This window comes from Solea senegalensis, unplaced genomic scaffold (assembly GCF_019176455.1).
Source record: "Solea senegalensis isolate Sse05_10M unplaced genomic scaffold, IFAPA_SoseM_1 scf7180000013321, whole genome shotgun sequence".
Taxonomy (NCBI): Eukaryota; Metazoa; Chordata; class Actinopteri; order Pleuronectiformes; family Soleidae; genus Solea; species Solea senegalensis.
In genome coordinates, this window is record NW_025320803.1 from 1 (window position 1) to 25,000 (window position 25,000).

Consider the following 25,000-nt stretch of genomic DNA (forward strand, 5'->3'; position numbering starts at 1 on the left):
TTAATATTGTGGTTGCTATGGCAACATCACATAAGCATTGTCTTGAGACACAGTAGGTGAGCGAGAACAGAAACTTTATTAGTAGTTCATGACATCATCATCGTCTTCCTCTGTGACATCACTGATCCAGGAGTGATAACCCGCTGTTGCCGTGAAGACGGACGGTTTGTCCAGGTCACAGTGCTGGCTGCCCCATGTGACCACACCAAACAGGAAGTAGGCCCCGCGTTTACGACAATACAGAGGAGCTCCAGAGTCGCCCTGCAGATGGTCGAAGGTCAGGCGTCAGTCATAATGTAGCCCCGCCCACTGAAAACTGATAAATCTGACAGAACTTGAACGAGGCGTTCATTACCATGCAGGAGGCGGAGCCTGCTGGATGAGCACAGATATGAGAGTCGGTGATGAGACCACTCCCCCACCTGTCCTCACAGGTCGTCCTGTTCACCAGCGACAGTCCAACATGGTGGACACATTTTGAATCCATGTTTCCTAAAGGGGACAGAGGACACGAGGACAGAGGACACAGTAAGACATCCCTAAGATGGTGTCTTTACAGTTACAGGCTGGTCCATGTGTTCTACAGGGGACAGGAAATAACGAGATGTGGACATGGAACAGGAGCGACATGAGACAAGACGGTCCAGGTGTGTGAGACACTTTGGACACTGGGAGTCACCTGTTGCAGCCGTGGCACCCCAGCCCACTGTGAAGCAGCTCCAGCTATCGTTGAGCTCCTCGTCCTCATCAGGGAGACACGCCGGAGACACGTTGGAGTCTGTGGACAGAGACGGGTGGACATATTAGTTCTGCAGTCGCGTCAGTGAACATGCAAGAAAAATAAGTGTCCGCATTAGTACTGAATCGGGCTGGGACGCTTAGGCGGAGCAGCGACAGGTCAGGTTTTGGCGGGAACCCGGAGTCCTGAGGCAGGTTGAGGACCTCGTCCACAGGGATGGTCTGAGACGATGAGAACCGCAGGTTGTGAGTTCCCAGAACCACCACGTCCTCTTTAGCTCTGCCCGGGGGAGAGTGAAGATCAGAGGAGATGGTGGAGGTAAATCCGTCGATGTGTTGGCGCGAGGTCTTACTTGACGTTGCAGTGTTTGGCTGTGAGGACCCAGCGGCGGTGGACGAGGACGCCGCTGCAGTAGTGACGTCCCTTGGACTGGAGGCTGACCTGCCACGGCCAAAAGTACGGACACGACTCCGCCAAGTTCTCCATGGACAACTCGCCAAGGCTCGACAGCGAGAGAGCGGCGACGCCTGGAGGTTTGCAGCCGGAGCTCTGCTGACGACCGCACTTCTCTTCTAGTGACGTCACATGACACAGAGGGTCAGGGGTCGTCTGGGGAAAAGCGTTCAAGAAGTTCTGAGGTCAAACAAACCTTCATCCTCGACATCATCGTGCATGACGTCATCTGTAAACCAAAAAAAAAAAAAAAAAAGGTCACTCAAACGTCTCCACGGGTGAAACTCAAGTGTCCCACAGTCAGTGGACTCACTCAGGTGGTTATACAGCCACTGAGCCTGGAGGTGGAGCTTAGTGTAGACGCCAGGTCTGCCCCCCCGCCCACAGCCGACGCCCCAGCTCACCAAACCCGCCACCTCGTACCTGGTCCCGGTGAAGCAGGACAGAGGACCACCAGAATCTCCCTGAGGACAGAGTGAGGAAACAGAAGACTGCTAGAGTCCCTCTGAGAACAGAAGGGACAGGACAGAGAAGGTCTATCAGACAGGTCACCTGACAGGCGTCGACTCCGCCCCCCTCTTTTCCAGCACAGAACATGGACGAGCGCATTCTGCCGCTGTAGTACTGGTTGCAGACATCGGGGGGCAGCACAGTGACATTCACCTCCTGCAGTCTGTTGACACGAGGACCATCTGGACACAGGACACAGAGGCGGACATGAGGACACATGAGGACACAGACGTGTGAGGACGTGTGTGGATGCTCGTGTCTCTCACTCTCGCGGGTGGAGCCCCAGCCCGTGATGGTACACTCCCTGAAAAGTGGGAGGGCCTTGGTCCAGAGGTGGATCGGTTTGATGGTCGCCGTGAAGATGAGCGGCTGCTTCAGCTTCAGCAGTGCGATGTCGTTCTCTTTGGTGCGAGGGTTGTAACCATGGTGACGGACAATGGCGGCCACACCTACAATCTGAAAACCACAGGTTTAATCAACCAGCGCAAACAGTTGGAATCTAAAAATTTGCTAAGGTCACTTCCTGTTTGCTCACTTGTTGCCCCGCCTCCTTAGGGTTGTCCAGGTCGTGTTTTCCCGCCACCACGCTCCAGTGTGCTGCCTTTTTGAACCTGAGCACAGGTGGTCAAACGTCAGCAACTGAACCTGAACCACATGACATGACATGTCACATGACCCCACCCTGACCTCTTGAAGCAGTGGGCGGCGGAGACGACCCACAGTGGCCCGATGATGGCTCCGCCACAGGCCGGCATGGCAGCGAAGCGCAGACACACCTGCCAGGGCCACGAGTGCGCCCACGCCTCCTGACCGCCGATGATCCGAGACTCCGCCTCCAGCTCCAGCAGGAAGGAGCGCTTTCCCGCTATGTCTGAGGGCCGCCATCGGGGGGCGCCAAGTCACCACAGGTTAATCAGGTCAAAGAGTAAATGTGGTTAATTTACAAATAAATCAATTTTTACTATTTGTTTACTATTAACTATAAAGATGTTTTACTTTAATTTTTTTATTCATAATAACAAAGTAATAGTGTGGTAATATTACATTATCATGTTAATACTGTAGAAATAAGATGGCAAAAAAATGATATTACTTAAAAAATACTGCAATAACACTATTACCAAACTGTTAGGATATTGTAATCTTCAGTATTTACCCTATTTATTTTACAAATAGTATAATTTTTTCTAATATAACATTTATTTTTACAGTAACTTGAGGTTTTCCTGAATTTTACTTTGTTTTTGTCACTTTTATATTTGAAATTGAAAAATCGTCCAATAATTCACTTTTTTTTTCCTTCCCAAGACGTCTTTGAACGCACCTCTGAATCCGAAGAGTCCAGGGATCGCTCCTGGTTCCGCAGAGTCACTGAACGTCTCATTTGTTTGTGTCCAGTTTCCACCTGAGGACAAAAACATTCATTATTTATATTTATATTAAATATTACATTGATTTATGTAATGCTTTTATCTCCAACACTTAATATCATATATTGTACGGCAACATTTTCAAATGAATTAATGTGAAGTCAATTCATTACATCTTCATTTAAACTGAAAGAAAAAAGAAAAAGGTGGAAAATATTTCTCTGAGGAGCCTTAAAAAGATCTCCCGTGGTCCATCTGCGGGTCCTGAGCCCGTCTTTGGGAACCACCAATGCAATAAACCAGGTATTTTCAGCTCACACGTGCAACTTACACCAATAAATACACAGAGTTCCAGTGTTGGACATGAAAAAGGAAATGTGGTCTGATTTAAATCAGATTGTTGGAGTCACTTCAGTCTCATGAGAACAAATCCTCACCTGTCTCACCAGTCTCACCTGTCTCACTCGTCCCTGCAGCAGTGTTGTTGTCGACGGACGCCTGTGTCCTCACTCGACACAGGAGACACACGGACAGAAGACAGACCACAGACAGCATCCTCATGTCCCTCTCTGTCTCAAACACGCTCACACACTGACTGACAGCAGCTCTTCATCATCACCCTCACCTGTGAGATCACGCACACCTGCTGTCGCTGACGGGGGCCAGTGGGCGGGGTTTTCACCTGGGTGCCGTTACCAGGGAAACCACAAGGTTTGAACTGAGGTGTGTGTGGCGGCCATTTTGAGCAGTATGTAATTACATGTACACGTTTTCCAGCTTCATTTTATCTCAAGATTATTAAATATCTGTGGTTTGTCGATAAATATCTCGTCTAATGTATAATCTGTTTATTTATTGACGTTAAAATCTGGGTCTGTTTTTGTGTATCTTTTTATCACAAAACTCCTCCTCAATGTTACACAATCAGACTGAAAGTAATCTGATTACTGAGATGTCCTCATTGTTGTCTGTTTGTTTTCAAGAACTGTCTCATTATAATCTCAACACACACACACACACATTTCTATCATTTATTTAGGACACTGCATTGACTTCCTTTCATTTGCCTCTGCCCTCATTAGGACCAGGTTTTGGTCTCTATGAGGACTACTGGTTCTGACAATGACAGAAAACGTCCTCAAGAGGTAACACACACACATACACACACGTGTGATGATGATGATGATGAACGTGGAGCTTTCAGTGGGCGGAGCCTGGTTCCGCTGGTGTCAGTGGGCGTGGTTATATGACGACGATAGTGAATGACGCTGCTGTGATGATGAAGATCTGACGCTCCTCCTCCTCTTCCTCCTCCTCCTTGTGGTGGACGCGTGACGCGCCGGAACCGCATCTGCAGGATGACAGGTGGGTGCGAACTTCGCCCTTTTGCTCGATTCGGCTCGGTTCGGTTCGTTTCGGTTCTTTGTTTTTTTTTTCCAAATTCCGATCTACTTCTAGTTTTAAATGACGTGTTCCTGTAATTCATATCATGCATTTATTCATATCCACTCAATTCAACATCGTTGTGTTGTTTTGTGTTGGAGCTGCAACTAGAGATTATTTCCATAATCCATTAATGTGTGGATTATTGAATCATCATCATTTTTTCTTTGAAATTATGTTTTCAAATGTCTTTTTTTTTGCCCACAAACAGGAATTGTTCAGTTTTGATGATTTATTTGTTAACACTCATTGATTCTAACATGAGTGATCAAGTCATTCAAGGCTGTTCATCTCATCACTCGCCACCAGAGGGCGTCTCCGTTAGAATGGAAGTCAATGGGAACTGCTTCTACTTCTCACTTCTCATTTATAACATTATATAGGTCAGTGAAACTGTCCCTGGGGTCAAAGTTCAGGATCTAAGGGGACATCTGTGATTTTTTCTTTAACTGTCCACGTGTCCTCTGTGGTCTTCAGGTCCTGCTGACGGACCCTGCGTCTTCTGACGACTGCAGACCCTGAGATCCAGGACCGGGACCAAGACCAGGACCCTAGAACGGTAGTGACAAACACTCGGCCCGATCCACGCTGGTTTTAAGTCTTTATAATAATGTAGACCCTTGAATTGAGTCTATTTTTTGGGGGGGAAAACAACTTTATTGGTCACAAAGATTTCAACAGTGACGGATGAAGACAAAGTAAAGATAAAATGTGAAGTGGTTTCTGATCCTGGTCTGTGGTCTTTGACACCTGATCCAGGATTTGTCCTGAAGAAAGTTTGTCACACTTGTTATTATTATTATTATTTTTTTTAATAAAGTCGGCAGTTTAACAGACGACTGGAAACCACATGCTTATGCAAACCGTCGTAACGTTTTTATGGGTGTGTGTGTGTGTGTGTGTGTGTGTGTGTGTGTGTGTGTGTGTGTGTGTGTGTTGAAACACTTCCAGGCCTATGATGACAAAACACACACAGCGCTTCTTATCAGCACCATGACGTGAGCTGATAAGTTGAACAAACGGCCGTAACGTCAACATCAATGTGGCTGAACAGGAAAAGCGACGTGAATGAATGAATGAATGAATGAATGAATGAATGAATGAATGAATGAGCCGGTCTGTGACATTGTTTCCACCCACGACACCTGCTGCAGGTCACGGAGCGCCGCGGTGACTCTCGTGACGACGAGGACCTGGAAGGCCCAAGGTCTCGGGTCTCGGGTCTCAGAGAGCGAGTCCTGGTCTCTTGATCTCATTCAGTCTGTTCAGAAAAAGTGGAGCTGATGACAGAGGAGCGACAGTAGCTGGCCTTGTCCATGTGGCCCTGATGGATATCAGCCGCTGTCTTGAATAACAGGTCCTGTGAATCGACTGCTTCAACTCGACTCAAACAAAACACAGAGGCACAGAGAGAGAAGGAGATAACCGGCCCTGAGACAACCAGCGTCTTTGTGGACACAAGTGTCCCGTGAGACATTGAAAGCACAAGAAAACACGAGTGTCCCATACAGGCACGTCTCTCATTTTCCTTTTCCCCCCCCTGCAGCCCTGACTGTCCAGCAGGTGTGTCTTCATTGTCTTCATCGTCTTCTTCAGAGTCCAAACGTCTCTGCCAAAACCTCCTGCTATCAATCAGACGGGGACAGATGGAGGAAAGAGGACTGGGGCAGTAAGACGTCTGCGTCCACCACTCCCTGTGTCTGCTCACGCTTCTGTTCCTCTGCTCTCCACAAACAGGAAACATAAAATGTCGCAGTGAAACGAGGGAAAACTACTTTTAATCCCAGTGAAGCAGAGAGTGAGTGTTTTCCATCACTGACGTCTCTGTCGTCTACACACAGAGAGAGATTATGCCTTCAATCTCCTAATCCCACGACTTAATCCACTGCGTCTCCTCCAACGTCAACATCCGGCCGGAACATCCGACATGAAATCGAACTCGTTCTGACCCAGCCACAGCTCGGGCAGCTCGTTGGCTCGGTCCAAACCCAGCTCCACCACCAGAGACATGAGAACCTCCTCGTCCACGAGGTCAAAGTCGCTTGTTCCACCTGCGCCTGAGCTCTGGTTCCCCATGCTGATCCCGACCCCGATCCCGGCTCCAGCCAGGCCTCCAGGAGGCCCCAGGAGCTGGTTTCCTGTTCCCAGAGACGGCGCTCCGAAGCCCCGCTGAGCTCCGGCGGCTGCCGGGTGTCCTGCAGAACCTCCACTCAGGTTCTGGTAGTGAGAGTTGAGCTTCTGCAGCTGCATGCTGGCGATGAGGTGAGGCCCCGTCTGCAGGCAGAAGCTCGGAGGTTTGGAGAGCGGAGCCAAGGGCGACAGCGAGGGGCCCGGCGAGGAGGCGGGGCCGGCGGACGGAGAGAACGGAGCCACGGAGGTTTTAGAGGAAGGATAGTGGAGCAGGGAGGTGAGAGGAGAGGAGGTGGAGGAGAGGTCCTTCATCTCAGTGGGAGGCCGTGTCCAGAGAGAAGCAGCGAGGTCATCACCGGGGAAACACACCCACAACCTGCAGAACGACGAAGATGATGATGATGATGACGACCAGAGAAACCAATTTAAATCAAATATCGTAACAAAAAACTGACAAAAAATCACTGCTGTGAAAATAACTGATTATCTCAGAATCATTTTAACTGGAAACTCTTTTAGTGTCAGAACATATTTCACATTCAAAATCAAAACCTGTTCAATTACGATGAAGAAGTTTAATTCTTCCTGTTAATCTGGAGATGAACACTACATAATAAATAATCCAGAGAGATTAAGATTATTTGGATGAATGTGGAACTTTTCAACGCGCTCAAAGTTTTTTAAAGACAAACAGACGAGAAACTAAATGTTTAAGCACAAATATGATGAATGTGTTCAACGTTTATTGTTATTAGTAGTAGTACTACTAGTAGTAGTACTGGTAGTAGTAGTAATAGTAATAATAATAGTAGGCTACTAGTAGTAGTAGTAGTAGTACTGGTAGTAGTAGTAGTAATAGTAATAATAATAGTAGGCTACTACTAGTAGTAGTAGTAGTAGTACTACCGTAGTAGTAGTAGTAGTAATAGTAATAATAATAGTAGGCTAGCAGTAGCAGTACTGGCAGCAGTAGTAGTAGTGGTGGTGGTGGTGGTGCATGCGCAGTAGTAGTAGCTACTAGTAATAGTAATAGTAGGCCACTAGTAGCAGTAGTACTGGCAGCAGTAGTATTAGTAGTAGTGGTGGTGGTAGTAGTAGTAGTAATAATAATAGCTACTAGTATTAGTAGTAGTAGTACACAGGTTACTAGTAGCAGTCAGTAGTGGTGGTGGTGGTAGTAGTAGCAGCTACCAGTTGGTGTAGTGGGTAGTAATAATTATAGTGGTAGTAGTAGTAGTACAATAATAATATTAGGCTAGTAGCAGTGGTGGTAGTGGCAGTAGCAGAAGTAGCAATACCATAGTGCAGGCCACCAGTAGCAGTAGTACACACAATAGGCAGGCCACCAGTAGTAGTGGCGGTGGCAGTAGCAGTAGTAGTAATTATAGTAGGCTACTAGTAGTAGTAGGTAATAATAATAGTAGGCCACTAGCAGTAGCAGTAGTGTATGTAGTAGTAGTAGCAGTAGTACACTATTAGGCTACCAAGTAGCAGTAGCAGTAGTAATATAATAGTAGGCTACTAGCAGCAGTAGTAGTAGTGGTAGTAGTGGTGGCAGGTAGTAGTAGTAGTAGTGGTGGCAATAGTAGTAGTAATAATTATAGTAGTAGTAGTAGTAGTAGTAGTAATAATAATAGTAGGCTACTACTACTAGTAGTAGTAGTAGTATTATCATAAGTGGAGGAAGAAAGCAGAATAAACAGTTAGCTGATTTGTTAGTGTTTGCTGAAAACATTGTCAAAAAAAACAAGTTGTTTAGTGTGAGTGTGTGCGCTTGTGTGTGTGTGTGTGTGTGTGTGTGTGTGTGTGTGTGTGTGTTTCAGATGGGTACCAAGTAGAGGACCAACAAACTTAGAAACCGTAAGAAGCAGGACACTTTTGTCTGGTCCTCACGTCTTAAGGAGCCTTTACAGGTTAAGACGGTTTTAGGTTTAGGCACTTACTTCAATGAGGGTCCTCACTTTAAGTGCTGTACAGACGTGTGAGTGTGTGTGAGTGTGAGTGTGAGGGGGGAGAAAGTGTGTGTTGTACAAACATGAGAGCAAGAGAATATCATTGGGATGTGTGAAGTACAATGTGTGTGTGTGTGTGTGTGTGTGTGTTACACAAACCCTCTTTGAGGCTCATGTTAAAGTCACTGAGCTGGTTTATATTACCTACACTTCAAACACACACACACACACACACACACACACACATCATGTGGTTTTCCTTGAGTGTTAATCACTCAATAATATGCGACACACACACACACACATACACACAGAGTTGTTGTCGTGTCTCTGTGAGGACCATCGTCCACATGAACTGACTCTACACGTTCAAACACAATGTTTGAAGAAGTGACGACTGTCCAACATGTCCACACACTCTTCAAGGACTCACACACACACACACACACACACACACACACACATCACAGAGCAGAGCGACCCCCACAAGTGCTGGGTCTTATTTAGCGAGAACATACTGCTACAGGCAGACATGCAGCTGCACTACACACACACACACACACACACACACACACACACACACACACACACAGATACCAAACAGCTGTCTGTGTCCCAGGTAGTGTGTGTGTGTGTGCGTTCATTATTCATTGACTGATTACTGTCAGGTCCAGGCTGCGCACACACACACACACACACACACACGCACACACACACACACACTCGTCACATCACATCTGAAAACATCCGTTTCTTTTAAACACGCTTGGATCAAGTCTGCTCTGACATAATCTGATTGGATTTTAGATAATGGATCAGATTACACAGTGAAAAATATAACAAAATGAAAAAAAATCTGGATCCTAAAACCTTCAGGATGAGATTGTTTAACTGGATTAACTTTCAGTTTGGTTAATGGGGTTAATCCAGTGTTGATTTGGGATGAAATGATTCATCCTGCTGGTTTGGAAAAACATTTTAATCCAGATTAAACAGGTTTAATGAAGCAGTGAATGTCAGGGATTGTGGTTGTTTATAGTATGATTATTATTAGTATTATTAATGTTAGAGTAGTGGAGTCGTTCATGTGGTGAACACGTGAACGTCAGCGTGTTTATGAGGCTGCAGTGAAACATTAGCTCCACCCACTGCTGCACTTTCACCCAAAACTGAAGAAAACTGAGTCTGACAAAGAGTTCACAACTCAAACTGATCAATTTGATCTATTTCTGTCTAAATGACCAATGACTAACGACTACTCACTGTTCAGCTGCCGAAACATTAGAGACGTATGTCCGCGTCTTTATTGCACTGTTAGACACACGTTTGTGAAGCACTCACTCACTCTCCCACACCAAAGTCCATAGAGAAAATCAGGTGAAGTCAGTGTTACTGTTATTTTTACTCTTTTTTTACTGTTCACCGTCATCATCGCTTCACTCTTTACATCGACACCAAAGTCCCAAAAAGGTCTTTTTAAAAAGGAACATTTAAAAAAAAGTCACGAAAAAAAGATTATGTTTTTATTATTAATAATACTAATAATAACAATAATGCTAATAATAATATTAATAATGATCAAAGTCTAAATGGCAACTTTATAACCCACATGATGACAGTATGGCAAGTTACACACACACACACACACACACAAGAGGTTTCAATTACACAATTAAAGCATGACAAGCAAATTGAAATGGACACACACTACAAACACAACACTTTGTCTCATGTAACTGATCCAAAAACACACTTACACACCTGTGTGTGTGCGTGTGTGTGTGTGTGATAGACTCACCTGCAGAGACAAAGTCCAGAGACCCGGAGACAAAAACACTGGCTGTCTGTCTCACTGCGTGTCCCACTGTGTGTGTCTGTCCCTGTGTGTGTCCTGCTCTGCTCGTCACTGACAACAAACCATAAGAGCAGCTCGCTCTCTGTTCACTGACTCTCTGGTGTGTGTGTGTGTGTGTGTGTGTGTGTGTGTGTGTGTGAGACACAGAGAGAGAGAGTCCTGATTGGCTGCCTCTTTAAAACCAGGAAGTGGATCTGCAGAGGATCGGGAGCTGGTGAGTTATTTTCCTCTACGGTTATTATTACGAGTGTGATTCTGTGACGTTTGGTGACCTTTGACCTGAATTCATGAGGAAATACATTAAAGCAACAATATGTAACTTTTTAAAGCTTTAAAATAAAAGTATTAATAATATATATTAAAAATATAACATATATATACGTATGTATGTTATTTTTCATTGACTTTAAAATCATTCTAAATGAAACACTTTCTGTCAGATATCACATGCCAAGGAGGAGGAAGAGGAAGAACAGGAGGAAGAAGAGGAGGAGGAGGAGGTGACACACACACACACTCACACACACACACTTGTGTCTTTGATTTGAACACAGGCCGTCTGTGACATCAAAGGAGACATTTTTTAAAACCTGTGGACGTGATTTATTTATTTTCTTTATTTTCAAACAGCGTAACAGAAGAACGTTTTCCCCTTCAAAATAAAAGCACATTGTATTAGTTTGAAATGTGATGAAAGCTGTCGTCACATTCACACGTTTATTATCATTTCACACTGAAAAACTTTGAAACTCTCATTGAGCAGCAGTTACAGACGAGAAAAGGTGGATTTGTCCTTTAATAAAAAAAACATGCAGGGACAATAAACAGCATTTCAATTATTAATGAGTGAAATTACATTCAAAACTCTTTTCTGTCTTTTTACAGCTGTGTGTGTGTGTGTGTGTGTGTTTTCTCCTCATGTTTCCTCAGGGATTTAAAAATCACAGTGAAACATGAAAGTGAACGCCTGAAAAATCAGTTTTTACCGTAAAATGTAAAAGTGACAAGAACACACACACACATACACATACAAACCCCCCTGCACATCCCATAATATTTAAAAACAAACAAACAAACAGGGAACTTCAACGAAAACCCGACACACAAACTGTAGCTTCTGAACAAAACACATGAAAGACGGTGAACACATGAAACTGTTTTCCTCTGGAAACACACGGAAAATGTTTTTTTCCAAAACCTTCTCTCTCTCTCTCTCTCTCCTCCCTTCATCCCTCCATCGTTCTCTCTGTGCCTCCGGGCTTCACTCCATATTGTCTTCATTAAACACGCCGCACATCAGTGTGTGTGTGTGTGTGTGTGTGTGTGTGTGTGTAAGAATGAGGCCGTCGGCTCCTAAACCACATTCTTTAAATTCCCTGTAAATAAGACAAAGAGACAGAAATGAGTATGAGGAGGACATACACACACACACACACACACACGTTTAAGTTTCTACCATATCTTTAAAAACACTTCCATGTCTTTATCTCACTGTGAGACACACTTTTCCAACAGGAAACTGAAGTTTGTAAACCACTCACTCTCCCACACCAAACCCCATAGAGAAAATCAGTGATTTTAGCTCGCGGGGACACAGGAGCTGCTGGTCCACTGCTGCCTCGTGTGGTCACTTTGTGTCACTGAGGAGTGTCTAAATTAAATATTTCAAATGCCGAATTGACAAAAAAAGACATTTGAACTCAGTGACGGAGGCAGCAGTGGATCAACAACTCCTGTGTGCTGTGATGTTAAAATCGATGATTTTCACTATGGGGTTTGGTGTGGGAGAGTGAGTGTGTCTAACAGTGACATCAAGACGTGATCACGCTTTCTTTAAATCATTTTCCAGTTTATTCTCTGTCATACTTTACTGGATGTACATGCTGTGTGTGTGTGAAAGGAGAGAAGAGTGAAAGCTGAAAACACTCGTTCTCTTCCTGAACGAGTGAATGAACAGTTTCCTGTGACGGAGGGAAACAGAGATGGTCCGATAAACGACAGGAGAGACAGATGCTCGTCCTTTTCTCTGCATGTTTAACTCACATGCGCTTCATTTATCACTTCACCTTCACTCTCTCATCCCTCCATCCATCCCTAACGACATCCGTGCGACTCGTGTCTGTGACGATTTAACGCAAACAAACAAACCAACAGACAGAATTGATTCATCTGTCAATTATATTTATCTGTTAATTCAAAGACAGTCTGTTTGTCTGCCTGATTATTATGGTCTGTCCAGTTCCTTTAAAGAATAACTGGTTCCTTGTTTGCAGAGAGCGACTGAAGGACACACTGATTTCCTCTGGTCTGTGGTTAACACGTCCACACACCAGAACCAGAACCAGAACCAGACACAAAAACTGGAATGAAAACCAAGTAAAGACACATGACTCCAGCACGGAGACTCTCAACTCCTCACCTACGATTCACCCTCTCACTCACTCACACATGAAAACACAAACATGAAGAAAATATGGACAAGACCACATGAATCACAACACAGACACTGAAGAAGAAACCACACATGAAAAGAGAGAAACAGAAACAAAAGAGCGCACACACACACACACCCACACACACACACACCTCTGATGGTGCTGATGACCTGGTCCAGGTGTTTGGAGTGGTTGCGGTCTGGTCTACAGCTTGGACTGATCTCCAGAGAGTAGTCAGGTCCATATTCTGTGAAAAACTGCGACACAAACAAACAGTTGATTTAGATTAGAAGAAGAATTCTGCATCACTTTGAATTTTAAAAAGAAACACCAAGATTCACACAGGTTTACAGGGTCATGGAGGAGAACGTGAACATGTGCACCAACGACGTTCAGGAGAACGTGAACATGTGCACCAATGTTAGAACATGAACATGTGCACCAACATGTGCACCAATGTTCAGGAGAACATGAACATGTGCATCGACGACGTTCAGGAGAATGTGAACATGTGCACCGACGTTCAGGAGAACGTGAACATGTGCACCAATAACCAGAGAACATGAACATGCGTACCAACGCTCAGCAGTTCACATGAACATGTGCACCGACCACGCTCAGGAGAACATGAACATATGCACCGACGCTCAGTAACATGGAGACATGTGTGGAACGTTGAGAACATGAACATGTGGGGAGAACATGAACATGTGCAGCGAACATGTGCACTAACGACGCGGAGAACGCAACATGTGAAGAACATGTGCAGGCATGAATGTGCACCAACGACGCTCAGTTATGAACATGTGCAGGAGAGAACATGTCAGGGAGAACATGAACATGATCAACGACGCTCAGGAGAACATGAATATGTGCACCAACGACGTTCAGGAGAACATGAACATGTGCACCAACGACGTTCAGGAGAGAGTGAGTGAGTGTGTGTGTGTGTGTCACTAACAATGAGCTGAAAGACTGAGTTTCCTGTTTTATTTCCTCTCACTGAGTCGTTCGTCACATTTATCTTTGTCGAGGTCAAAGTCGATCGTCACAGATTAACGGAATCATCTGTCGCTTTATCTTCTCTTTTGTTTTAACTTGAGTTTAGATTTGTTTTCTTCTGTATTTTGTTAATGAATTAAAAAGAAGAATTCCGACAAATTAAAGTGCAGCTAAAACAGAAATAAACATTTAAATGATGAATATTGATTAAATTGTGTTTTATGTAAAATTCAATCACAGGAAACCGAGTGTGTGTGTGCGTGTGTGTGTCTGGGAGCCGACACTTCGCTGACGGCAGTGAGGGGCGGGACAGGAAGCGGCTGCAGACAGGAAAAGAGGAAGTCAAGAGGCGGGACACTTCCCTGCTGCCAATCTGGGACATGGGACCAGAGACGTCCTCCCTTCCTGTGTGGACCCTCTGAGACACACACACTATTCACCTCTGTTAAAGGTCCAGTGTGTAAGAACTAGTGACATCTGCTGGTGAGACTGCAGATCACCACTGTCTGTCTGTCTGTCCTGAGCTCGTCCACTAAATGTAGGACATGTCTTTGTTTGTTTGGTGTCTCTGATTCTACGAGTCTGAAAACCTGCTGCACACCTGTAACATCTGTATGTTTGTGTCTCTAATAAGTTCAACCACAGGACCAGAGAGACCCGAGAGACCAGAGAGGACCAGAGAGGACCAGAGAGGACCAGAGGGGACGGAGAGGACGGAGAGGACAGATTTATCAGTGAGTGTGAACACGCAGTGAATATTATTATTTTATTATTAACAAAACACAGACTGATTATCACACAATAGACGTTCAAAACACACAATACAAGTTATCTGTGAGGAGGAGTGACCTTTGACCCTGTGTGTTTATAATAACTCTGATGAAACCAGGACCATTGTGTGTTATCTATGAACTGGTGAACTGAACTGATGACTGTGAAATGATGACTGAACTGGTGAAATGATGACTGTGAGGTGATGAAGTGATGACTGTGAACTGGTGAAATGATGAAGTTGATGACTGAACTGGTGAAATGATGAACTGATGACTGTGAATTGGTGAAGCGATGAACTGATGACTGTGAATGATGACTGTGAACTGATGACTGTGAAATGATGAACTGATGACTGTGAACCGGTGAACTGGTGAACTGGGTGAACTGGAACTGGTGAAGTGATGAACTGATGACTGTGAAGTGATGACTGTGAACTGGTGAAATTATGAAGTGATGACTGAACTGGTGAAATGATGAACTGATGACTGTGAATTGGTGAAGTGATGAAGTGATGACTGGTAACTGGTGAACTGATGAACTGATGACTGTGAAATGATGAACTGATGACTGTGAACTGGTGAACTGGTGAAGTGATGAACTGATGGCTGTGAAGTGATGACTGTGAACTGGTGAAATGATGAACTGATGACTGTGAATTGGTGAAGTGATGAAGTGATGACTGTGAAATGATGACTGTTAACTGGTGAACTGATGACTGTGAGGTGATGAAGTGATGACTGTGAACTGGTGAACTGATGAACTGATGAACTGAGTTCTCAGTGATGAAAACTTGTTTTGTCCTCATTTCACAGAATATCGGCGTGAAAACAAACACCGTCTGTTTCTTAAATCATGATCCGAGTTCTTGCCGTTTCTTTTATTGTGAAAGTCACTTGTCACTTCCTGACTTTACGTTGTTTCCTCCACTTAAATTAAAGGGAAGTGAAAAGTTATACATTTATCGTCCGTCAGAGACGCAAAACATCTAATGCAACACAGACCACGACATGATCTGATGAATGTGTGTATTCATGTGGTTTTGTCCACGGTGCCAGCACACACACACACACACACACACACACACACACACACACACACACAAAGGTAGTTTTGTTCCTGTGTTGCTGGAACTTCAGCTTTGCTTGGTCATCATGGATAAATGCCCCTCTTATCGAGCACAACAGACACACACACACACACACACACACACACACACACACACACAAAATGACCTTCAAAGTAGATGGTTTCGTCGTTAACATTATAATGTTTGTGACATTTTTTGTACCAAGGGAAAGTGTGTGTGTGTGTGTGTGTGTCTTCATCATCTGTGGCAGCTGCTCACTCTGATAGCTGCTTTTGTTTTCAGTGAGTGCTCCTTAATGAGGTCAAAGGCTATTTAGGACCAGTGGACACTGAAGAGGAGAAACAAGAGGTACCTTCATCATCATCACACACACACACACACACACACACACACACACACACAGCTATTCATTACATTTGAACAGGACATGGTCAGGAGAATCAGCTGCTGCTAGAGCTTTGGATAAAAGCGTCTGCTAAAGTCAGTATTTGCTCGATACTGGACATAAAAAATACAACATATCATGTGCTTCACTGATGCTGAATATTTGTGGCAAACCTCACCGCAAACAATTGCAGAGTGATGTTTCCAGTCACATCTGAGGAGGTTACAGGAGTGAACACAGTCCACACTGTGACCTGATTATTTAACCAGATTCAGAGTCATGTAACCCAGTCTCTACAAACCCAGTTTAATCCTGTTAAATCAGGAAACGTCTTTGACTGAACTGACTGCATACAAGAACAAAAGTAGAGCAAAACCCAAGTTTCTGTCATTTTTCAGCTTCTTAAATGTGAATATTTTCTAGTTTCTGTCATTTTTCAGCTTCTTAAATGTGAACATTTTCTAGTTTTTGTCATTTTTCAGCTTCTTAAATGTGAATATTTTCTACTTTCTGTCATTTTTCAGCTTCTTAAATGTGAATATTTTCTACTTTTTTCATTTTTCGGCTTCCTAAATGTGAATATTTTCTACTTTCTGTCATTTTTCAGCTTCTTAAATGTGAATATTTTCTACTTTCTGTCATTTTCCAGCTCCCTAAATGTGACTATTTTCTACTTTTTGTAATTTTTCAGCTTCCTAAATGTTAATATTTTCTACTTTTTGTCATTTTTCAGCTTTCTAAATGTGAATATTTTCTACTTTCTGTCAATGTTCAGCTTCTTAAATGTGAATATTTCCTACTTTCTGTCATTGTCAGCTTCTTAAATGTGACTATTTTCTAATTTTTGTCATTTTTCAGCTTCCTAAATGTGAATATTTTCTACTTTCTGTGATATTTTAGCTTCTTAAATGTGACTATTTTCTACTTTTTGTCATTTTTCAGCTTCCTAAATGTGAATATTTTCTACTTTTTGTCATTTTCCAGCTTCTTAAATGTGAATATTTTCTACTTTCTGTCATTTTTCAGCTTCTTAAATGTGAATATTTTCTACTTTCTGTCTTTTTTCAGCTTCTTAAATGTGAATATTTTCTACTTTCTGTTTTTTCAGCTTCTTAAATGTGAATATTTTCTACTTTCTGTCATTTTCCAGCTTCTTAATGTGAATATTTTCTACTTTCTGTCATTTTTCAGCTTCTTAAATGTGAATATTTTCTACTTTCTGTCATTTTTCAGCTTCTTAAATGTGAATATTTTCAGATTAACTGTTAATCCAGCGATGGTCACAACTGCAGCTTTGACTCTTTCTCTCCTCAGGAGGGAAACTTCCTGGAGGTTACAACTACCTGCACGTGACCACACCCACTCCCACAGACCTGACTCCTCCCCCTCCTGTTCCACAGGTGAGTGTCTTTTAGTTTCCAGATGATAAATCTGAGCATTAAAATCCAAATGTAATTTCCCCAGATTTGGTTCACGCAGACTCACAGACGAGGTGACCAGAGTTTGGTGGTTAAAGGTCAAAGGTCAAGGTGCTTTGTCTACCTTCTGAATGTGCTGCATTGTGTAAGATTGAGTTTTAATTTAGCAGATATAAAAGGATTATTTTTAATCTACAGCCACATGGAATTATCATTTCTTGTCGTCTTCACCTCAGAATGAAGATCTGACGTGTCTCTCACACCAGGAACATGAATGAATTAAAGAGTCTGTTCAATCTTTTTTGTTGCAGGACAGACGGATCGTGACCGGACACGTGGAGACGGGGAATTACTTCAGTCTGCACCTGGACTGCTACGAGCGCGTGGACACGATCACCTGCTTCTCCCTGAAGCCCCTCCCTGTCTCCAATTACCTGAGTCTGTACGGGAAACACCAGCAGCTGCTGGGCCAGCTGCTGACCCGCTACCACCAGGACCTGATCCATGACCTGTACAGGTGAGACAGGAACCTGACGTTTGTAAAACACTCACTCTCCCGCACCAAAGCCCACAGAGAAAGTCAGTGATTTTAGCTCACATGGACACAGGAGCTGCTGGTCGACTGCTGCCTCGTGTGGTCACTCTGTGTCACTGAGGTCAATGCTAACACAGATTTTCTAAAGCCGAATTGACAAAATATATTGACATTTGAACTTAGTGATGGAGGCAGCAGTGGATCAACAACTCCTGTGTGCTGCGATGTTAAAATCACTGATTTTCTCTGTGGGCTTTGGTGTGGGAGAGTGAGTGGTTTACAAAGAAAAATAAGCACAGAATCTGGGTCAAAATAAACTTAATAAAAAAAACCTAACCATCTAAAATGAAAGATCTATCATCAGTAACAAAGCTGAAATAAGAAGTAATTCCTGTTTTCAGTTTGTTTCAAACTAACTGGTGTTTTCTTTCTCTGCTGGTGAATTTTGTATCCGTTTCTATTATTTCTGTCTCATCATCATCATCAGCAGCAGCATCAGCAGCAGCAGCAGCAGCAGCAGCAGCAGCAGTGGTAGTTGATGTGTGTTTATACAAAATAACTGTTTTCATCACAAAGTTCTGAGAAAAAGTTTAAAAAAAGTCACGTTTTTCTGACGTTGTGAGAGAAAGACGGACGTCGTGGGTCTGATGACCTGAAACACTGTAACACAAGGAGACAGAGATGGAGGACGCCGTGTCCTTTGTCCTCACACTGTCTCACACCGTGTGTGTGTGACCTGCTTCTGAGGTTTCACTAAATGACCCCAGACGTGGACGTCTATTGTCCCCGCCTCCTAATCTGTTTATGCAGCTCCCCAATCTGTCTCTGTGGTCGGCGGAGGAAGGAGACAAAGCCGCGGCCTCCTCGCTGCGGAGGCCGACTCCTCGCCGCGGCGCACGCTCAGCTGACTCGTAAAGTCATTGTGGAAGCTGACAGAGCGTCACAAGCCGTTAAAGTAATCGATTGACCGTGAGGCGGCTGGAGGTTATTCAGCAGACGCAGTTAGTGTGTGTGTGTGTGTGTGTGTGTGTGTGAGTGACTCCAAACTGATATTTAAAGGGACAGTTCACCCAGATTTTCATGGACCATGTTTCCTCCCGTGGTGTCAAAAATATAGAAGTTAAACACATTAAAGAGAGAGTTGAGTGTTTTTTGGATGTAGTACTGACACGTAATCAGCGCCCCCTGCTGCTGAGACAGTTGAATAAGTCTACCATATCTTTAAGAACACGTTCACGTCTTTATCTCACAGTGAGTCAGACTTTTCCAACAGGAAACTGAAACCAAAATCAGTGATTTTAACATCACACACACAGGAGTTGTTGATCCACTGCTGCCTCCATCACTAAGTTCCGATGTCGTGTTTTAGCAGTTATTAAAAAAGCTTGTGTGTGTGTGTGTGTGTGTGTGTGTGTGTGTGTGTGTGTGTGTGTCTCCTGCAGCTTCTTCACACAGAGCTCCTGTTTGGTCGTTTATCACGACAGATTCTGTGACTTAGAGCAGGAGCTTCAGCAGATCACTGCACACACACTCCAGGTTTGTGTCTCTTCTCTCTTCCTGCACCGTTTGTTTGTTTCTTACTTTCTTAGGATAATAATTACTATCAATCATATGGCACAAGAAATATGACACAGATTTCAACTAAAAACACTATAAATCGTCAGGGCGACGCCGAGCAGGAGACGGCGACGGCGACGGACTGCGGTGCGTTCAAAGACGCAGCGAGTCGAGCAGCTCTGAGACACCGAGCAGTGAAATATCTGAACTTCAACAGGAACCTGCTGCCCATGTTCAGCTGCCCGGGTCAACTGTAACCACGACAACCACTTCATTTCAATTTCCTGTCAACTTAAAGGAAACGTTGAAGTGGAACATCGCGGAGTTCTGTCAGATTTAAGTCAGAGTTCTGACTTTAAAGTTCTGAAATCTCAGAATTCACACTTTAAAATTCAGAATTCTGTCAGATCAAAGTCAGAATTCTGAAGACTAAAGTGTTGAAAGATCATAGTTCTGTCAGATTTAAGTCAGAATTACATCTTTAGAGTCCTGAAATCTCAGAATTCACACTTTAGAGTCTCAAAATCATCCAAATTCCGTCAGGTCAAAGTCAGAATTCTGAAGAAAAAAGTATTGAAGAGAAACAATTAAAGTCTGACTTTCTGAGAAAAAAAACCCAGTTTTGATTTAAATCTCAGAATTCTGAATTTAATCTGACAGAATTCTGAGATTTAAATCAAAACTGTTTTTTTTTTTCTCAGAAAGTCAGACTTTAATTGTTTCTCTTCTCCAGATCTGTAAACATCACATGCTTACATTTAAAACTCCTTCACTGTCAAACAGGAAACAAAGAAACGAGATCTCTGACGTTTGTGTTTTTCTATTATCTGCCAACTGTAACTGAGCGTGACCTTTGCCCTCTGTGACTCTGCAGCAGCGTGACCAATCACAGAGCGGCTGCCGATGAAAGGGGAGGAGGGGGGGAGGAGTCACTACAGCTGTATGCTAATGAGGCTGTCCGTCAGGGAAATAACCACACACACATACACAGATTCATGAGTCACTTCTCATTCTGATAATTATGTGACAGACTTTCAATTTAATTTAAAGATACCTTCTTTTTCTATAATTTTCTATACTCATAATAAATAAATGTAAATTAAGTATTTACAATAATCTGACTTTCTGACGTTAACATGACAGATTAAACAGATTTCATCTCCTGTTGTTTCTTTTTTTATTAATTTAACAGCATATCTGTTCTATTGACTGCTATTTATTATTGATCGTTTATCAGTTTTAAAACAAACACTTCAAAAATGTGACCAGATTAATAAAAATTGTGACCAGATTATTGAAAAATGTGACCAGATTAATGAAAAAGTGTCCATATTAATGAAAGATGTGACCAGATTAATGAAAAATGTGACCAGATTAATGAAAAAGTGACCAGATTAATGAAAATTGTGACCAGATTAATTGTGACCAGATTATTGAAAAATGTGGCCAGATTAATGAAAAAGTGTCCATATTAATGAAAGATGTGACCAGATTAATGAAAAGTGTGACCAGTTTAATGAAAAATGTGACCAGATTAATGAAAAAGTGACCAGATTAATAAAAATGTGACCAGATTAATGAAAACAGTGACCAGATTAATGATAAATGTGACCAGATTAATGAAAAATGTGACCTAATCTGAATCCGAATGACCAGGTCAGAACAGGGTGTCCAAATTGAATCAGATTGAGTAGGTCAGATCAGATAAACTGGTTGGATTAGAATGAACGATTTGCGACATACTAAACTTGGTTGGATCAGACTGTCGGATCACATTAAGTCAGAATTACTAGGTTGTATCAGATTGACTGGGACAGATTAAACTGACCGGGCCAGATTAAATTCAGATGATCAGATTACATTGACCAGGCCAGATTTTGAAATAATCTGGATTTGGCCCATTTTGTAAAACACACGCTAACACCCGGGGGGGTCAGTTTGTGTCTGAGACCCCTCCCACCAGCCAACAGCTGCCCCTTCCCCCCACCCCTCTGTTTTTTAACTGTGCATTTCCTCTCCAATCACATCTTCTCTCTGCGCCTTTTGTGATGTAAAGCAGGAAAAATCCTCCTCTCCAGATTAATTATGTATGCGTCACATAACAGATTCATATGTTCAGAGTTAACTGTCTTCACTGTTATTTATGTCAGATTATTTTTTTAAAAAACTCCCTGAAAGCGTTGAATAAAGAGGTTTAATCTGGTCAGGAGCTGCAGCTGTGGCTGATTTTAAAAGGATACCCTCCTCCTTTTGAGATTAAAAACCTCTTTTTAAGTTTTCCTGGAAAGTCTTTAAAGATCTAGGATTTGTAAAATCTGACCTCATCTGACTGACTGAATAAAGAGATTTAATCTGGTTTGTTGCAGCTGCTGAAGCAGATTTCAAATCTGTATCAGTCTTCGCTTAAATTCCTCATCCAGTTTGAAATTTGAACCAGATTCCCCGAACGGGTTTAAAGTCTGCCGGTGTAATCTGTTTTAAATCAGAATCAGTTTTCACTTTTTAAGTCACAGCTGGATTAAAAACCAGAAAATGTCTTTTAATCTGAAATCTGAACCAAATTCACTGAAAAGATTGAAATCTAATCAGATTTAATCAGATTATTTCATGTCTGAACTAGGTTGGATGTCTTCACTCACTGAAACAGTTTAAATTAGGGGATTAAATGGGATTAGAAGATGCAGAATTTTCACTTAAATTTCAAAGACAATTTCAGCATTTTTATCACTTTATTTACAAATTTCCTTTTTCTTCCGGTGCCTTAATTTTTAAGTCAGATATTTATTCATTGCGTCCCATATTTTTTAAGCATCAATTTAATGTTTACTTTTATTAATTCTTTTTTTTATTTACTACCCTCTAAAGTCATTAAGGACAAAAATGTCCATGTCTAAAAACTGTGATTAAAAATAGCTTTTTTTAGGTCAGATCTTCTGATCAACTTCGGTCCTGATCAAAACTATCAAATATTGAATAATGATCAGGATTTTAACCCTTTAAATGTCAGTTTGATCACATGATGCTAATATTTTTTATGATAATCCCATGTTCAGTTTGTCTGATTGTGTTATATGTGATGTTATTTCATTCGTTTTTGTGCTTGTGTTATTGATCTTAGTGGATTATTTTCACCATTTTTAGCCTTCATCATCATCATCATCACCACCTCCTCCTGCACAGACACAGAAAGCTGAGGCACGTGTACATTTCTATACAAAGTCATCAGACCGTGAAAGCAGGAGGCTGCTGGCGTGTGTCCGTGTGGAGAGGAGGAGGAGAGAGTGGAGTGTGTGTGGAGGGCGGGGAGGGCGGGGAGGGGGGGTGAACACAATAAAACCCTCAGGTACATCTGCTTTGCAATCTGCAAATCCTCCTCCTTCTCCATTAACCCCTCCTCTCTCTCTCTCTCTCTCTCTCCATCTCTCCATCCTCCCACACCCACTCTCCTCCAAATCCACGGGGAGCTCGGCTCCTCCTGATTGGTCGAGGATGAGGCAACGAGGGGCACGAGAACAATGTCATCGTGTGGCCTTAAAAAGAGTGCAGCAATGTTTGAGCTGAAGACACCAGAGCAGCAGCAGGAGAAGAAGAGCAGAGGACCTTCATCATCATCGTCAGGAGGAGGAGAAGGAGAGCAGAGTCAGATGTTTGTGAGAATCTGAAAGTGGATTTTTCTTCTTCTTTTTCTCGGTGAAGTTTCTCCTCGTGCTTCCTTCATCATGCCCAGAGGATTCCTGGTCAAAAGGAACAAGAAAACCAACCCGGTCTCTTACCGGGTCCGGTCTGATGAGGAGGACGCGGAGCAGACAGTAACGGACGCGTCCTCTTCTTTATCATCCTCCTCCTCTGTCTCCGCGCCTCTCCCGTGCGTCCCGGTGCGCGCACAGACGCCGACGCCCTCCTGTGGGGCGGCGGCAACGGCCCCGGAGCAGGGGCTCAGACCGGTTCAGTTCGGAAACCCGGAGGTGGTCTACCAGGCGCTGTACAGCCCCACGCGCCCCGTCAGCCGCGACCACGAACGCTCCTACTTCGACAGACGCTTCAACCTCGGCTCTCCGGTTTCCGCGGAGTCGTTCCCCACACCGGCGGCGCTCACCGGCCTGGATCACCTGTTCGCCCCGGTGGACCTGAAGATCGGCTCCAGCAACAGCAGCCGCACCGGCACCGGCGCCGCGGCACCCGCCGTGACGCACCACAGCGCCGGCACCAAGCGGCAGAGCGGCGACGCGGAGCGCAAACACAAACCCGCGGCAAAGAAAACCAAAGCGATCCGCAAACTGCACTTCGAGGATGACGTCACCACGTCCCCGGTTCTCGGGTTGAAGATTAAAGAGGCGCCGGTGGAGCAGAGCAGCCCGGGACCGCAGAGCAGCGGCGGGGACAACAACCCGCTGCAGGGCGGCTTCGTGTGCCAGCTGTGCCGCGAGGCGTACGTGGACCCGTTCGCTCTGGCGCAGCACAAGTGCTCCAGGATCATCCGGGTCGAGTACCGGTGTCCCGAGTGCGACAAGGTGTTCAGCTGTCCCGCGAACCTCGCCTCACACCGGCGGTGGCACAAACCGAAGCAGCAGAGCGGAGCCGAGAGCGAAAAAGCGGCAGCGGCAGCCGCCAACGCGGCAGGAAAGAGCGCGCAGGAGGAGGCGAAGGAGTCTAGTGACAGGGACACGCCCAGTCCCGGACCGTCCGAGTCCGGATCAGAGGAAGGTCTGTACGAGTGTCATCACTGCGCGAAGAAGTTTAAGCGCCAGGCGTACCTGCGGAAACACCTGACGTCACAGCACGGCTCCGCGAAACCCGCCGCGCACGAGGAAGACGAAGACGAGGACGCGGACGCGGCGCCGCTCAACCTGAGCGCCTCCACCTGTCACGTGTGTCCGGTGTGCGGGGAGAACTTCACCAGCAGGGGGAGTCAGGAGCGACACGTCCGCCTACTGCACTCCTCACAGGTGTTTACGTGCAAGTACTGCCCCGCCCTCTTCTACAGCTCACCAGGACTCACGAGACACATCAACAAGTGCCACCCGTCTGAGAACCGGCAGGTGATCCTGCTGCAGATGCCCCTGCGCCCTGCATGCTGATCCCGGGGGATTACACTGCAAAAAAAATACACGGCAAATTCATCTCTGGAGAAAAACATGTTTTTATGAATAATTTTAAGACACTGTTTAATTTTAATATTTTTAAAACACAAATTGTAGCCTTAATGAGATGAAATGTTGTATATTTGAGGGTTTATTTTACAGTGTAACTCCGCTGATAAAATATCCACCAACAACCAAATTTACCAAATTTTCCAAACGTTTTTATTACTAATAATAACTTTAAGACACTGATGTTTACTTTTATTCATCGCTG

General features: G+C 44.0%; 3 protein-coding genes and 3 long non-coding RNA genes across 6 annotated transcripts; 3 read left to right on the forward strand and 3 right to left on the reverse strand.

The window, feature by feature from the left end:
* Positions 1–55: 55 nt before the first annotated feature.
* On the reverse strand, positions 56–4,070 carry LOC122760269 (transmembrane protease serine 3-like). Its single transcript, XM_044015354.1, has 13 exons — positions 3,528–4,070; positions 3,027–3,107; positions 2,390–2,573; positions 2,238–2,313; positions 1,969–2,158; positions 1,745–1,884; positions 1,506–1,656; positions 1,389–1,421; positions 1,092–1,311; positions 861–1,018; positions 680–778; positions 356–492; positions 56–261 (listed from the first exon to the last, which is right to left on the reverse strand). Exons 1-13 carry the CDS (start codon positions 3,631–3,633, stop codon positions 79–81), a joined length of 1,758 nt encoding a protein of 585 aa, XP_043871289.1. The 5' UTR covers positions 3,634–4,070; the 3' UTR covers positions 56–78.
* A 77-nt stretch (positions 4,071–4,147) lies between these two features.
* On the forward strand, positions 4,148–5,378 carry LOC122760274. The gene is made up of 2 exons (XR_006358360.1): positions 4,148–4,437; positions 4,993–5,378. It is a non-coding gene; the product is annotated as an uncharacterized LOC122760274 (long non-coding RNA).
* A 63-nt stretch (positions 5,379–5,441) lies between these two features.
* Positions 5,442–10,569, reverse strand: LOC122760271 (cbp/p300-interacting transactivator 1-like). The gene is made up of 2 exons (XM_044015357.1): positions 10,396–10,569; positions 5,442–7,021 (listed from the first exon to the last, which is right to left on the reverse strand). Exon 2 carries the CDS (start codon positions 6,955–6,957, stop codon positions 6,418–6,420), a length of 540 nt encoding a protein of 179 aa, XP_043871292.1. The 5' UTR covers positions 6,958–7,021; positions 10,396–10,569; the 3' UTR covers positions 5,442–6,417.
* Positions 10,570–11,039: 470 nt separating this feature from the next.
* LOC122760272 lies at positions 11,040–13,423 on the reverse strand. The gene is made up of 2 exons (XR_006358358.1): positions 13,039–13,423; positions 11,040–11,828 (listed from the first exon to the last, which is right to left on the reverse strand). It is a non-coding gene; the product is annotated as an uncharacterized LOC122760272 (long non-coding RNA).
* A 3,931-nt stretch (positions 13,424–17,354) lies between these two features.
* On the forward strand, positions 17,355–20,082 carry LOC122760273. The gene is made up of 4 exons (XR_006358359.1): positions 17,355–17,535; positions 17,865–18,070; positions 19,531–19,624; positions 19,753–20,082. It is a non-coding gene; the product is annotated as an uncharacterized LOC122760273 (long non-coding RNA).
* A 2,872-nt stretch (positions 20,083–22,954) lies between these two features.
* LOC122760270 (insulinoma-associated protein 1a-like) lies at positions 22,955–24,784 on the forward strand. The gene has a single exon (XM_044015355.1). It carries the CDS (start codon positions 23,365–23,367, stop codon positions 24,721–24,723), a length of 1,359 nt encoding a protein of 452 aa, XP_043871290.1. The 5' UTR covers positions 22,955–23,364; the 3' UTR covers positions 24,724–24,784.
* The last annotated feature ends 216 nt before the right edge of the window (positions 24,785–25,000 follow it).